This window comes from Cervus elaphus, chromosome 16, assembly GCF_910594005.1.
Source record: "Cervus elaphus chromosome 16, mCerEla1.1, whole genome shotgun sequence".
In the NCBI taxonomy this organism is placed as follows: Eukaryota; Metazoa; Chordata; class Mammalia; order Artiodactyla; family Cervidae; genus Cervus; species Cervus elaphus.
This window is the reverse complement of record NC_057830.1, coordinates 41,478,930-41,494,789: the sequence shown is the minus strand read 5'-3', so window position 1 is coordinate 41,494,789 and position 15,860 is coordinate 41,478,930. Positions and strand designations below refer to the sequence as shown.

At 48.8% G+C, this 15,860-nt stretch overlaps 1 protein-coding gene across 1 annotated transcript; it reads right to left on the bottom strand.

The window, feature by feature from the left end:
• Window positions 1–4,934: 4,934 nt before the first annotated feature.
• On the bottom strand, window positions 4,935–15,005 carry LOC122672946 (liprin-alpha-1-like). The gene is made up of 5 exons (XM_043870457.1): window positions 14,993–15,005; window positions 8,980–9,081; window positions 8,346–8,510; window positions 7,497–7,690; window positions 4,935–5,699 (listed from the first exon to the last, which is right to left on the bottom strand). The coding sequence occupies exons 3-5, from the start codon at window positions 8,454–8,456 to the stop codon at window positions 5,339–5,341; spliced, it is 666 nt and encodes a 221-aa protein (XP_043726392.1). The 5' UTR covers window positions 8,457–8,510; window positions 8,980–9,081; window positions 14,993–15,005; the 3' UTR covers window positions 4,935–5,338.
• Between the last annotated feature and the right edge of the window lie 855 nt (window positions 15,006–15,860).

Here is a 15,860-nt window from a genome sequence, read left to right as displayed (position 1 = left end):
GACTCCAGACCAGCCGGTGCAGAGGGCGCTCCGACCCTCCCTCAGGGTCACCGCTTGTCAGGTGATGAGGCTCCCAGAGAAGTCGAGCTCCCCAGCTCTGGGCAGCTCCCCCCGCCTCCCGCAGGGTGACCGTCCCCGGCCGTGGCAGGAGAGCGACGGTCACCGTGCAGGGCTGCTGTTCAGGAGACCACTCGTGCCCTCCGTCGGGGGCTTCCTGGCTCAGGCCGGGAGTTCAGCAGGTGGTGGTCGAATGAGGACAGTGTCAGCCACAGGAGGGGACAGAGTCTCCTGAGAGGAGACCCTTGAGGAAAAGGGAGGGACCCTCAAGAGCGAACCTGAGAGGCACGGGGCCATCACCATCAGGAACGCGCCCCAGACAGGGAGACCTCTAGCAAGAGCAGGAAGAAAGCTCCCACAGGAGTCAATCCGCAGAGATGGACACTTTCTAAAATCACTGAGGTCCCTGAGCTCTTTTCCCCCAGCATCTGAAGTTCACCACTAAACACAGGAACCGCATCCAGTGCGATTCCTTTAAAACCATCCTTCCACCTCTTTCAAGACAAGAGGCGCAGGGCTCCTGAAACTGACGAGGCGCGCAGGCCCCTTACTTGCGGGCGTCCCTGATGTCCTCCGCGCACAGCGCCCCCGTGTGCAGCTGCTCCAGCCGAAGAGACTCAGGCGAGGCAGGGCTCGAGGTTTCAGAAGTGATGGTTGTCTTGTCATTTTGCACCTCTTCCCGTAGAGCTGGCATCTGAGGGAATGAGCTAAGTGTAAAATTGGCTAACAAGAGACTGTGTCAAAAAAGGCAATCATACAGGCCTTACATTATAACCACAAACATATTTGAAAATCTATTAGCTATGCTATCCGCCAAGTACAAAAAAATGCCTTGTACTCGCTTAATGCCATCTTAAAGGACTGTCTTGTAGAGAAGCGGGGCGTGGGGCAGTGAGAGCACCTGACTGAGTGCAGAGACCCCGGACCGGAGCCTCCCCGCAGCGGGGCTCCGCCCTCCCTGGAATGGGGCGACCAGATGGCCCCGCCGGGCAGGACAGCAGAGCGACGCCAGCCCCATGAACCCTGCATGGCACCAACTGCCCTGATGAAAGGACTGTGCTCATCGCCAGATGCTGCTCAGAAGCACCACTAGCAAGGGTAAGGAACCTCTCAGCAAGCCTTCCAGACCTTTCTGTTTGAAGGAGAAAAGGAAACAGCTTGTACCACCACCCAAGATCATTTGTAGTGATGATGCAGGTTACTGGAACCCGTGACACCAAGTGAAACACAGGAAAGGTACCTAACCCGTCATGCGAACACCATGTGTCTGGCTCATATTTCTCTGTAACATACGACTGGGGCTACACAGTGAGGTGCTTACACGCAATTCAGTGTAATTTGCTCACTGTGGTCTACATAAAGCACCCCTAGGTCTTCACTAAGAGATGATCTTGTAGCAACCTAGAGCGGTGGGATAGGGAGGAAAATGGGAGGGAGGTCCAAAAGGGAAGGGATATATGTATACCTATGGCCAATTCATGTTGAGGTTTGACAGAAAAGAACAAAATTCTGTAAAGCAATTATCCTTCAATTAAAAAATAAACTAATTAAAAGGAAAAAAAAAGATGATCTCTCCTGGAGTCCCAGCTTTTCCGCTGGTCCCAGGTGTGAGGAAAGGAAAGACAGTGGTGGCAACAGTGTGGGGAACAGATTAACCCCTTCAGGGTCCAGACAGGTCTCACTTACACATTTGGGTCTGTGGTTAAGCCAGGGGAAGTCCGTAGAAACATGCACGGCAAGTATTTTTATAAACAACGAGTGTGTTGTTTTAACCAACTAACCTGTGCCTTTGGAACGGGATTCTGTAAAGAATACTGATCCACTGCAGCCCCACAGAAGCTTGATGCCAACAAAGTGACTCAGTGCAAAATACAGCTGAGCCCGTTTAACAGTGGCTGGATAAACTGCACCCTCCCCTGATCTCTAACAAGAACCCTCAGGCAACAGAAGGCTACAGAGGCTAGAAATTATCCCCACAGAACTGAACAGGGGTCAATCTCAAATTCAAGTTACAAGAAGCATTTATAAAAATCAGAAAACAACACAGAACAGAGCGGGGAAGTGACACGCCTGGGTTGACCATGGACTCAGGGGAGACAAACACCTGCCTCAAAGTCAGGGACCGCGGCCAGCCCCTTCCCCGGGCCTCCTCCTGAGGAAGGGCTCTGGGCCCCCAGCTTGGCCGCCCTCCTTCAGGAGGGAAGCCCGCCCCCCTGGTGCCCACGTGACTAGGATGGGCAGGACCGTGTCCTCACGTAACAGGAGGGCAGAGCAGGTCACAGAGCCGGTGAGCGGCACACCCAGGCCACCAGCCCCAGGCTGACAGAGCAGCTCCGCTGTGCCCAGCAGAAGGGCTCCCAGGCACTGAGCTGCCTGAACTGGAGCGTGGCTGCCCGAGTCCTGCGGGAAGGTCCCCAGAGTGGTCGGTCAGTGGGCTGGGAGCGGGAGAGGGACAAGGACGGCCAGCCCTCGGGGCACTGGACTCCAACAACAGGGGCTCATCCGAGGGACCAGAGGGGAGAGGCAGCGAGCTCCCTCCTGCCGCTCCCTCCATCAGGGACGCTGTGAGGGACACGAGAGCCTCTGGAGGAAAGCGGGCTGGACGGCCCCACGGTTAAGTGTCCAGGCTCTGATCAGACGAGTCTGCACCGCACTGCTGGGTGTGTGAGCCTGGGCACGGGGCCCGGCCTCTCTAAGCCTCAGTGTCCACGTCTGCTGAATGGGGATAACAGCAGCCTGGACCTCACCTGGGTGTCTGCGGGATTAGATGACAGGCTCGGAAAGCACTCGACACGGTGCCTGGCGGGCAGAGTCTCCTGCACACTGCTACCCCCGTCATTAGAGGGCTTCCCCCAAATCTAACACCTATGGCTCTGATTCAGTCATTGCTTTTAAGAAAACACTAAGCGGAAATTCCATGGTGGTCCAGACGTTAGGACTTGGCACTTTCACTGCCGGGACACAGGTTTGATCCCTGGTTGGGGAATTAAGATCCCATAAGCTGTGCAGCATGGCCAAAAAAAAAATTTTTTTAAACATAATAAATACTACTATGTCTATTATAAATAAGCATGAGATGATTAGAAAGCAAACAAGTGGCAGAAAGGGAAACAGTTACAATTGTCTCATCGAATGACCGATTTCCAACAGAACCATCAGCATATTTTAAGTGGTGGGTGAGTTTCAAAACTTCCATTAAAACATCAATTATTCACCGGTACATAACCACACAGTGTTCCGTCACGTGACTCAATAAGCACTCTTTAACACTTCACAGAGAAACAAAGCCATGCTAAATTACTAAATAGTTTACCTTTCGATGATGCTTCCTTAATTAACTAGGCTGATAGATGCATGCAAAGAAATGGAGAGAAACCAGGTTGATTGCGACTTTGAAGCTAAAAATGCAAGAATCAGTATAGGCAAATACAGGAAAGCAAAAATGATGGCAAACCTATAATTGACATTAAGACTTAGAGAACAGTAGCTGGAAACAGAACTTTTTTTTTTTTTTTTTTTTTTGACCAGAGAAGTTAAATAAGCTATTCAAGATTTACTAGAGAAACACTATAAATTATGACTCAGGAAGATACAATTTTGTTAGAACATCGTGATTTATTAAAGCAGAGCATTCTGTACAACAAAGGGCCTCAACAGCTGTCTGTTCTCAGCCAAACTTCTCTATAACTTATTTCTCTTAATAAAAAACATGTTATACTTTCAAATAGTAATTTAACTGATGAGGAAGTTACCATAATACCTAGTTTAACACTGAACAAATCTCACCACCTATTGGACATTAATGTAAAATCCTTACCTAGAATTTGATTTAAAACTTCTGAAAATAAATTCATTAAAGCAGGTACCGTATGAAAATGTGTAAGAATGAAAGCTAGCATAATAGCAGGTAGAGTCTTCACATTTGATGAACCATAGAAGATACTTTGTAAAAGAGTCTAGTAGAGACATTAACCATGCAAAAGCTGATGAGATTTACAGTCTTAAAAACAAGCATCAACACAGAAAGGAGATTGTGTCAAAAGCCCATTAATTCTACACTTAGAGGATCATTTTTTTATGTAAGCATACTCTCATTTATAAATTGCACAGGTTATGTAGTGTATGATCCATCTACATTATGCTTGTAACTGCATAGTGATACAATAATTCAAACTTACTGCTATGGGGGAAAAACACCATTTAATGAGCCATGAAGAAAAGCACAAACACGACTAAAGGGACACACACTGTGGACACAGCACTGCAGAGACCAGAGCAAGTGGGAGGACGGGAGGGGAGATGGATGGGGAAACTACAGCCTGGGGTTGGGGGGACGGGAGGCTGGGCTCTGGATTGACGACGGCTAAACAGACAACAGGATGAGACAGGAAATCCAAACCAATGATGAAAGCAGACACACCGTCAGAGAACTCCAACAACAAGGACAAAATATACACAACTGTTCTTTTACAAATACTCGGAAAGAAATCAAGCACGAAACCACAGAGAAATCATCAAGAATTTTAAATATCAACTAATTAGCCAAAGACGCAAATTATATAAATGTGTCAAAAGCCCACAAAATGGACTAGTTACCACTTCACATGCATCTAAAATGATTCACAGTTAATTTAATGATATGCTGACCAACAATGCAGCTAACATGAAATGGGTGGTAACAGAAAAAAGTGATAATACATGTGCAGGTACAAAGCAGAGGGTTGTAAACGTGATTTCATGAGGTAAACAGCAATGCACTCAGAAACCTAAGCTACACACGCAAGAAAGCTGGACCAGGCGCTTTAGAGCCGCACACTCTGTCACCAAAAGCCCTAGGTCGTCATCCCGTTTTCAGACTCGGGAGAGTGAGGAAGCCCAACTTCTTCCCTGGGGCCCTGGGGCACCGGGCTTTGAACCTGGTTTCACACGCAGAGCGGGCCTGAGTGCGCGGCCAGGTCCATCAGCAAGCAGACCAGTTTAGATTTTTGGTTTTCTTCCCACCGCATGCCCTGCACCGTGCAGCCAGGCATCCCCAGTGGAAAATGTGCTGCACGGTTTTCACACGCCATGAGAACTGCCATGAGAACTTTCACAAAGTTGTCTGCTCCCTGAGAACAGAAACTTTCCTGCAGCTGCTGCGCCCAGCACAGGCCAGGCCCAGCTTTACAGAGGCAGGCTCTGGCTGAGCTCATGATGACGTGCTAAGCCGGTGGTCCAAATATCAAGACTAACTGGTCACTGTGCGATTACGGAATGATTAAAGACTAGGCAGTTTTAAAAATCATAGACCTCTGAGTGTGGAAAATGTACCTGATTTTCTTCTGGGTAAAAAGACAAGAAAACAAAAAACAAACAAAAAAAGAAAACCAGTATGCTGGGGGAGGGACGTGGCAGGGAGGAGGCAGACACATACCAGAGGCATGAAGCCCAGCCGGTCTATGTTCCGCGCTGGCCTTCGACGCCTCATTCGGGGCGTGGCGGGCACACTGCTGGGCGGGCAGGAGCTGGCAAGCGAGGAGGCAAAATACAGGTCGAGGGAGCTCACTGATTTAAAACGACGAAGGCTGCCTGAGCTCGCCTTGCCCACCCTGCTCTCAGTCTCCTTGGCCCGCTGCTCGGTGTTCTCCTCTTCTTGGATCCACCTAAGAGAGAGCAAAACTCGTCACCTGCCTTTGTCAGCACAGGAACGTGTCTGGACAACAAATTTGGGCTTGCATTCTGTGTCATGATTAGCAAATTCCAGGAACAGGTGCTCAATTAACATCGCAGCAAAAAGGTTCGACTTTCCCTCTTTTGAATATTCTCAAACTTAGTATAACTTAGCATTGAGTCTTACAAACTGGCCCCTGATCATTCACGTTTGATTTGACTCATTTACTCTAACATTCTGACGGGGCCTGGGTGGCGACTCTCTCCCTGTGAGGAGACAGCTGAAGTGGACAACCTTCACCATCCCTGCTCTCAGGGCTGAGGTGCACATCAGGGCCTCGAGTCTTTTCCACTGAGAATCAGGAACTCTGCACCATCAAAACAGCGATTCACAAACAAGCTTGACTTTCTAAACACAAATCTCCAGACCAGATGAAGTGCTGAGTTGATCTTTTTTTTTTTAAGGGTGTATATGTACCAACACATCACTTGATGAAGTTCTCCCCCAGCTTTGTGAGAGTTTCTGGATTCATGTCAATGTGCCGCATTCACCTAGAATTTACGGTGACGGCTCTTCTCCCCTAATGTGTCATGGATGATTTTATATAGCAGTTTAAGTATTAGATTATGCATATAAAATTATTTTTTAACAAAAATACAAGATTCTTGCAGGTCGTAACCTCTCCAGTTTCACTACTTATATGTCCTGAAAGATTTTCACTGGTGACAAGTTGAAGGACAGAATTTACCACTTAGATCAAGTCAACATATTGCATAAGGAAAAATAACTTTTACCTGACAACGTGCTGTAAAAATAGAAACATTAATATGTTAACCGTTCCATATTTCCTGCGGGGACGGGGAAAGACAACCTTTCTGAGCTCGTCTGTGCTCAAACACGGCCCAGAAAGCAGTCTGTGTCGGCGCCAAAAGTGCAGGCGGCACCACCTGCGTTTGCTGGTTGTGCCGCTCACCCCTGCCTTCCGCCTGAACCCCCCGCGCTCGGCCAACAGGAACGGGCACCTCGGCCTGGGCTGACGTGACGAGAACAATCCGAGCAGCAGCTCTGCCGGGTCCTGCGCAGGGTCACCGGCCCGCGGCCACTCTGAACGGAACCTCAGGACAGGAGGCACGGCTGTGCGGGTGTGGCCCAGGCAGGCCTCGGGGCCCCCGGCCGCCCGGCTGCACCCAGACCCAGGGCCCCCTGCTCACCACGAGGCGGGCCTTCGGATTCTATCCCGCTTTGTAAACTGTTATAACTGCCAAGACGGTGTCTAAAGAAAACATCTTAAACATACTGATGAGTTGAGAAAAACTCAAACACATGTCCTTGGACCAGTGTCTTACAAGAAGCCAATCTTCACACTGTGTTAAGTTAAAAAGGAAACTGCGGATCTGAGGGGAATTTGCCAACCCCAAACCTCAGCTTTTCTGTTCCAGGTGCTTCTCACCAGAGCATGGGAGGCTCCGAGGGACACACGAGGGCGAACCCTCAGTGCTGGTGGGTTCACGGGCCACAGGGGAACCACCTCGGCACGTCTCCCACCTTGGGGCTCAGAGCTGTGGGGGGACACCCCACAAGACCCCCCGCCCACAGAGTGCTGACACCAGCTGTGGACAGAACGCCCTGGCTGACTCAGCTCTCTCATCAAGGGCGATCTCAGAACTGAAAATCCTTGAAGCAGGCCTGTAGTCAGTGTTCTCACTATGGAACACTCAGACTTCGTCTAGGACAAGACAGCTCCTCGGAGAAGCCCAGTTTCTGGGGAGCTGAGTTCGGGCACACCCACCGGATCTCTTGGTTGGTGGCGTCCAGCTTCTCCTGAAGAATCGCAGGAAGAGTCCTGGCATCAGCCTGCCCACTGGGCGGCAGCTGAACAGCCGAGCTGAGGAGGGTGACCCCGTCGCCCTCGCCGTCAGACACGCCTTCGTCTCTTTCGAAGGCCTGGGCCACGGTGGCCGGCACGCGGGCCTGCTGTCTCAACTGAAATAAAAGGGGCCGAGTCACTGTGTGTTGATCTGGGCATATACGTTAGTGCACTTCTTCCTGTATACTCACCTGATGATATGGCCACTGTAACAGAATACACCCAGTGTCTCTCATTGATCTCAACGACAATGATCTCAATCTGCTTATTCACAGCTTTAAACTCTCAGTTGGAGAGGGAAAAAATGTTATCCTAAAACCATTCTATTACCCAGTTTTTAATTGCAAATTGATAGCCAGAAGATAATAAATCTTGAGACATTTATGCCAACTAATACTTTTAACTGGGGGCTTCCCAGGTGGCTCAGTGGTAAAGAATCCGCCTGCCAATTCGAGAGGGCAGGTTGGATCCCTGGGTCGGGAAGATCCCCTGGAGTAGAAGATGGCCACCCACTCCAGTATTCTTGCCTGGGAAGTCCCAGGAAGAGAGGATGTGTTGGACTACAGTCCACAGGGTTGTATAAGACTCGGATAAGGCTGAGTGTGTACTCAGGCAATGCTGTTAAACCATATAAAACTCTGACTTCTTACAGAAAAACTGTATTCACAAGAATTCAAGAAGCTCAAAAGTCAACTAGTTCCATAAATACGTGCATCATCCACCTGACCAGGCAGCAAGTGTACAAATGCAGGCCGGCCGGGTGGCTGGTACCTTCTCGTCCAGGGCCTTGTGGTGCTCAAATAGAAACTTCAGCGCCCTGAGCACCTCCACCTCGCTGATCATGCCGGCTGGGGACTGCGCCTGCTGCTTGTCCGCCGTCATCCGGAGGGATGGTACATACCGGGAAACGAGGAGCTCCAGGTGTTCCAGCAGCAGCTGCAGGGAGGGGTCAAAGGAGCACCTTCAACCTCACACTTGAATTCAGGGCCGAGAACTCCTCTCAGCCTCACGCTAAAGCCAAAACCATGCTAAGGCACGTCGGAATCCCGCCAGTTCAGTCTAAAGTTAGAGTGGACTTCCCCAGTGGCCCAGGAGTTAAGACTCCACACTTCTGCAGGGCTCATGGGTTTTAATCCCTGGTCGGGGATCTAAGATCCCACATAAACTGTAGCATGGCCAAAAATGGAAGTTAAGAGAACTCCCCCTCAAATGTACTAAAATTACATTCGCTCTCATCATAAATTTGAAGCAAACTATGAGAACCCCAAGCTGATCCACCTCGGTCTGCCCAGTGGGAAGATGTGAAAAATGACTTGAAAACCAGACAGACTTTAAAGACAGCAACAAGGAGCCCAGTGGTGAGCCCCGCGGGCACAGGTCAGCACGGGAGACTCCGCCTACTGACCCTGGTGTTGTTCCTCTCTGCTCTCAGCTGAGCAATTTCTTCTTCTCTGGCAAGAAGCTGCTCCCTGCACACCTTCAGTTCTTCATTATATGTTCCCAACTCCTAGAAAACAGTTAAATGAGGAGGTAACTAAATGCAAACACAAGTGAAAAAGAGAGCGAGACCGTGAAGGCTGACCCTATCAAGTCTCTCCAGGCTCCACACAAAGGATCTCCCTGCCCCTCCGGAGAAAAGAGGGTCCGCTGACCCCAAGACCACACAGACAAGCACAACTCAGACTGGCCTTCAACCTCCGCCTCGACCTGGCAGGCACGCGGAGAAGAGAACCCGGAATCCAGCCTGCCTTCTCCAGACCCAGGGAAGTCTGAGAAACTTTCCTAAACATAAACCAAACAACAAAATGGATAAACAGATTCTTAAACGACACGCAGACAAGTGACCTAGGACCCCTGAGGAGAGTGAAGAAGAAAGGGAAGATCTACAAGGCCACCAGGTTTTGGAGTGTTCCTCTGGGAAAGAGGCTGATGGCACACCAAGGCCATCTGCTAGCCTGACTCCACTGAAATCACCCAGTCATTCAATAAACTGGCTAAAATGTTAAATTCGTGTTATATGTATTTTATCACAATTTGTGTGCACGCGGGGCCATCCACGTGGTGAACTTGCTCAAACCGAACCACAACGAGACTTTCATTCTTCCATTTTTCTTTGTACAAGTAAAAAAACCGTGGCTTACATATCCCCCACTACATACTGAGTATTCAGCACCTAGAACACTGCCCAACACTTGTAAGAGGCATGTAGTAGACATGTGAAGCCATGAGGGTATATGTTACACACGTAAGCAGTAGGTACCCATTATTAACATGCTGGACACACTGGTCTGTGCTTTGTAAGACGGGAGACATTAAGGGGCTTAGCCTCTCTGCTTCAAGGACTGACTCTCTAGCTCGATCCAGATGCCCCAGAGACTGTTCCAGCCACTGTATCCCTTCTTGTGGGCCCCCCGCCCATCCTCCACGCAGCACCTGCACAACCTCTAACAAAGTCAACCTGCTGGGGTCGATCCTGCGCACGAAGGCCAAAACGCCCTGGCTGGCAGGGCCCACGGCCATGCTAACAAATGAAACACAACCCCAACGCTTCATCGGGTGAGGGCCAATCTGATGGGCCCAGTCCCTGGCTGCTCTCACCTCAGGACACTCTGCCTCCAGGACTTGGGTCGAGGCCAACTTCTTCGTCTTCTTGGCCTTTGCCTTGGGGTTGCAGCATTGGAAAAGCGCCCATAGGCGGGCCCTTCTGCGACCCATCCTCGTGGATGGGGGCAGCCCCCCACTCGGGGGCAACCGCTGTTTCCCAGGCAGTTACCTCAGCACCTGAGCTATCACCACCGATCTCACACTACGACCACCGATCTCACACACACCGCTCTCTCACACACCGCTCTCACACACTCTGCTCTCTCACACACACCGCTCTCACACACCGCTCTCACACACCGCTCTCTCACACACCGCTCTCACACACCGCTCTCACACACACCGCTCTCACACACCGCTCTCTCACACTATGACCACCAGCACCAGCGTCTCAAGAAGAAATGGCACGAAGGCTCTGCCTCCAGCACGTCTCCCAGGAGCCCGGAACCTGGAACCCACTCCGTCACAAGGGGCTCCGTGGTAACAGGGGGGCTGGGCTCAGGCCCACCATCAAGGGTGCAGAGAGGGGGGAAGGGCTGCCAAAAAGATGGCAGGTGAGTGTGGGGTGCGGGAGAAGGAAGGCCGTTCCCACCGCTCAGGCCCAACGTCAAACATGACCCTGCAATGTACTGGGTCACAGTCGAACCGAACAGTATAAACTGCTTCAGAAACCACCACCGCTAGGAATGAGCACATCTTCTAAGGGGGCTTCTGCCCCCTCCACCCCTGAAACAAGCCTCCAATGAGGCTACTGAAAGGGCACCCCTGAACTCAAGGGCACCCCTGAACTCAAGAGCGTCCCCAGAACCCATGCCAGTGAGGATGCTGGCTGCCGCGCTGGCTGCCCCTCACTCTCACCCTGAGCTTGGTCATTGCCATTTACTTCTCCAGGGGATCTTCCCAACCCAGGGATCGAACCCGGGTCATCTGTATTGTACACAAACACTTTACCATCTGAGCCATGAGGGATCTACTAGCGTGTCAGATGAGTGCAAACATGCGGTAGTTTGAGCATTCTTTGGGATTGACTTTCTTTGGGATTGGAATGAAAACGGACCTTTTCCAGTCCTGTGGCCACTGCTGAGTTTTCCAAATTTGCTGGCATATTGAGTGCAGCACTTTCACAGCATCATCTTCCAGGATTTGAAATAGCCCAACTGGAATTCCATCACCTCCACTAGCTTTGTTCATAGTGATGCTTTCTAAGGCCCACCTGACTTCACATTCCAGGATGTCTGGCTCTAGGTGAGCGATCACACCATGGTGATCATCTGGGTCGTAAAGATCTTTTTTGTACAGTGCTTCTGTGTATTCTTGCCAGCTCTTCTTAATATCTTCTGCTTCTGTTAGGTCCATACCATTTCGGTCCTTTATCGAACCCATCTTTGCATGAAATGTTCCCTTGGTATCTCTCATTTTCTTGAAGAGATCTGTAGTCTTTCGCATTCTGTTGTTTTCCTCTATTTCTTTGCATTGATCACTGAGGAAGGCTTTCTTATCTCTCCTTGCTATTCTTTGGAACTCTGCATTCAAATGGGAATATCTTTCCTTTTCTCCTTTGCTTTTCACTTCTCTTCTTTTCACAGCTATTTGTAAGGCCTCCTCAGACAACCATTTTGCCTTTTTGCATTTCTTTTCCATGGGGATGGTCTTGATCCCTGTCTCCTGTACAGTGTCACAAACCTCCATCCATAGTTCATCAGGCACTCTGTCTATCTGATCTAGTCCCTTCAATGTATTTCTCACTTCCACTGTATAGCCATAAGGGATTTGATTTAGGTCATACCTGAATGGTCTAGTGGTTTTCCCTACTGTCTTCAATTTAAGTCTGAATTTGGCAGTAAAGAGTCCTTAGGCAGTCACAATCCAAGATATCAAAATAAGGGAAGCTCAGTGAGGGAGCTGGAGTCTGAGAGGGCTGCTCCTTCCCTCGGGGCATCTGAATAAAGCTGACTCTGCGAAGAAAAGGCAGGGAGAAAGTCAAGCAGAGGGGACTGGCTAACACAGCTCTGGATGGTCCCTTGGGCTGGGAAGACAAAAATTTGAGTGCAGGCCTGACATGTCAGTCCGGGTGTTAGAGATCAAGCTCCCCAAGAAAAGGGAGGCACAGAAAATGTACCCAACACTCTGCCCAAATCGGCTGAGCGCTGAGTATCCATCACCTCGTGGTGCTCAGAAGACAGACGGTGGGCTTCAGGACCTGCCAAGAAGGGGGGTCCTGGGAGGCACCCCAGACTTCCAGACGGAGATGCTGCAGGGCTCCTCCCTGGGGTCAGGGAGGGAAAGTGGGTGATGGCTGCTGAGACTCAGCTTACAAGGACCCCCCAGCCTCAAGGCACTCAGGCCCTGAGTGAACAGAGAGCTCTGTCCCCACTAGAGGTCTGCATCAGAAGAAACTCTGGAGAAGACAGCATCACCAGAACCTCTAGGGTTTTCCAAACATAATGTCCAACATGCAACCAAAGAAGCAAAAAAGGGTGTGACAACAAACAGCACCAAGAGAAATAGAACTGAAACAGATCCAGAGGTGTTAGTTGTATATCAGCATATCACAGGTATACTAGAGGTATCAGATGCAAACTTCACCAGTTCAAAAATATACCTGACAAAAGGAAAAATTTCTGAGAATCAAAACCGATGCTAGAACTTTAAAATAACAGTGACCGAATTTAAGAACTCAGTCTCTGGTCTTAACATCAAATTGGACACAGCTGAAGAGAGGATCAGTGAACTGAAGGATGGATCAGTTAAAAATATATATATAAGAGGGAAAAAAGTTTAGAACATATGGAAGGAGCCCGCTTGTTAAACTATGTTGTTAAAAACTATAAATGAGGCCCCTCATGGGAGAGAAAAGACAGAAAGGGGAATAAGAAATGCCTCCAGGGGTTGAAACTAAAGAGCCTCTTAATGAAAGTGAAAGAGGAGAGTGAGGAAGCTTGCATAAAACTCAACATTCAAAAAATGAAGGTCATGCCATCTGGCTCCATCACTTCCTGGCAAATAAATGGGGAAACAATGGAAACAGTGACAGACTGTATTTTCTTGGGCTCCCAAATGACTGCAGATGGTGACATTAAAAGACGCTAGCTCCTTGGAAGGAAAGCTATGACCAACCTAGACCGCACATTAAAAAGCAGAGACATTACTTTGCCGACAAAGGTTCATTTAGTCAAAGCTATGGTTTTTCCAGTAGTCATGTATGGATGTGAGAGTTGGCCCGGGAAGAAGGCTGAACGCCAAAGAATCGATGCTTCTGAACTGTGGTGTTGGAGAAGACTCTTGAGAGCCCTGTGGACTGCAAGGAGATCCAACCAGTCCATCCTCAAGCAAATCAGTCCTGAATATTCATTGGAAAGACGGATGCTGAAGCTCCAATACTTTGGCCACCTGATACGAAGAACTGACTCTTTGGAAAAGAACCTGATGCTGGGGAAGACTGAAGGCAGGAGGAGAAGGGGATGACAGAGGATGAGACGGTTGGATGGCATCACTGACTCGATGGACATGAGCTTGGGCAGGATCCAGGAGTTGGTGATGGATGGGGAGGCATGGTGCGCTGCAGTCCATGGGGTCGCAAAGGGTCAGACACGGAGTGACTGAACTGACTGACAGGGGCGGGGGCAAGAGTTGGCTGGAGAATCAGATCATTGACTCAAAAATGAAAACCACACATTGGTTTCAGCAGCTCTGCGGGTGCCTAAGGCAAGAAGAAAATATTCAAGCGCTCAGAGGAAAAAGGCGAGGCTTTTAATGGCACAGCAACCCTGAGGGCTGACATTTCAAGAACAAGGAAGTCAGGAGATAATGGACTGGCGCCTGTGAAATGCTGAAAAACAAATACCAACCAACCTGGAATTCTATACCCAACAAAAACACCCTTACAAAGTGAAAGCAAAATAAAGACTTTTAGGGCAAATGGAAATGAGACAGCTCATCACCCACAGACACGAACTAAAAAATATTAAGGCAGTTCTTTGGGAGAAAGAAAAGTAGTCTCTGACAGAAGTATAAAAAACAAGTAAAGACCAACAGTGAGGTAACAGTGAGGGTAAATATTAACTCTACGATGATGATAATGCCAAAAATATACCTAAAATTTTAAAGGATAACAGTGACAAGGAGGAAACAGTCGTGTCAGGGAGGCAGTAAAAATACTAAGTTAGACTTGAATGTAGAACACACGCTGTATCTGCGAATGTACACCCGATCACCTGACAGAGGCGTACAGACCTAGAAAAACACTTCATCCTTCTAACAGAAAGCACGAGAGAAGGACACAGAATAGGTGGGACGAGCAGAAAACAAACAGCAACATGGTACCTACACACTGAAATATCAAAATTATAAACAGAGCAAATACTCTCATTGAAAGATAAAAAGGGTCAAACTGATTAAAATTAAAACCATACACTATTCACAGAGGTACGTGTAAAGATGGAAGACCACAGACAGGTGAAAGTAAAAGATACCCAGGCAAACAAGGACAGAAAACTGATGTGGCAATATCACTGTCCAATAATGTCTAAAGTAAGAAGCATTACTAGCAATAAAAAGGAGCATCTCATACTGATACAAGTTCAGTCCAGCAAGAAGATGAAGATTCTAAATTTGATTGTCCCTAATAACATAACCTCTCCACCATGACCCGTCCGTCCTGGGTGGCCCCACACAGCACGGCGTAGTTTCATTGAGTTAGACAAGACTGTGGTCCATGTGATCAGATCGGCTAGTTTTCTCTGATTATGGCTTCAGGGTGTCTGCCCTTTCATGCCCTCTCACAACACCTACCATCTTACTTGGGTTTCGCTTACCTTGGACGTGGGATATCTCTTTATGGCTGCTCCAGCAAAGCGCAGCCGCTGCTCCTTACCTCGGACGAGGGGTATCTCCTCGTGACAGAATGTGGTCCACTGGAGAAGGGAATGGCAAACCACTTCAGTATTCTTGCCGTGAGAACCCCATGAACAGTATGAAAAGGCAAAATGATAGGATACTGAAAGAGGAACTCCCCAGGTCGGTAGGTGCCTAGTATGCTACTGGAGATCAGTGGAGAAATAACTCCACAAAGAATGAAGGGATGGAGCCAAAGCAAAAACAAGACACAGTTGTGGATGTGACTGGTAACAGAAGCAAGGTCCGATGCTGTAAAGAGCAATATTGCACAGGAACCAGGAATGTGAGGTCCATGAATCAAGGCAAATTGGAAGTGGTCAAACAGGAGATGGCAAGAGTGAATGTCAACATTCTAGGAATCAGCAAACTGAAATGGACAGGAATGGGTGAATTTAACTCAGATGACCATTATATCTACTACTGTGGGCAGGAATCCCTTAGAAGAAATGGAGTAGCCATCATGGTCAACAAAAGAGTCCAAAATGTAGCACTTGGATGCAATCTCAAACATGACAGAATGATCTCTGTTCGTTTCCAAGGCAAACCATTCAATACCACGGTAATCGAAACCTAGGCCCCAACCAGTAACGCTGAAGAAGCTGAAGTTGAACGGTTCTGTGTAGACCCAGAAGACCTTTTAGAACTAACACCCAAAAAGGATGTCCTTTTCATTATAGGGGACTGGAATCCAAAAGTAGGAAGTCAAGAAACACCTGAAGTAACAGGCAAATGTGGCCTTGGAGTACGGAATGAAGCAGGGCAAAGGCTAATAGAGTTCTGCCAAGA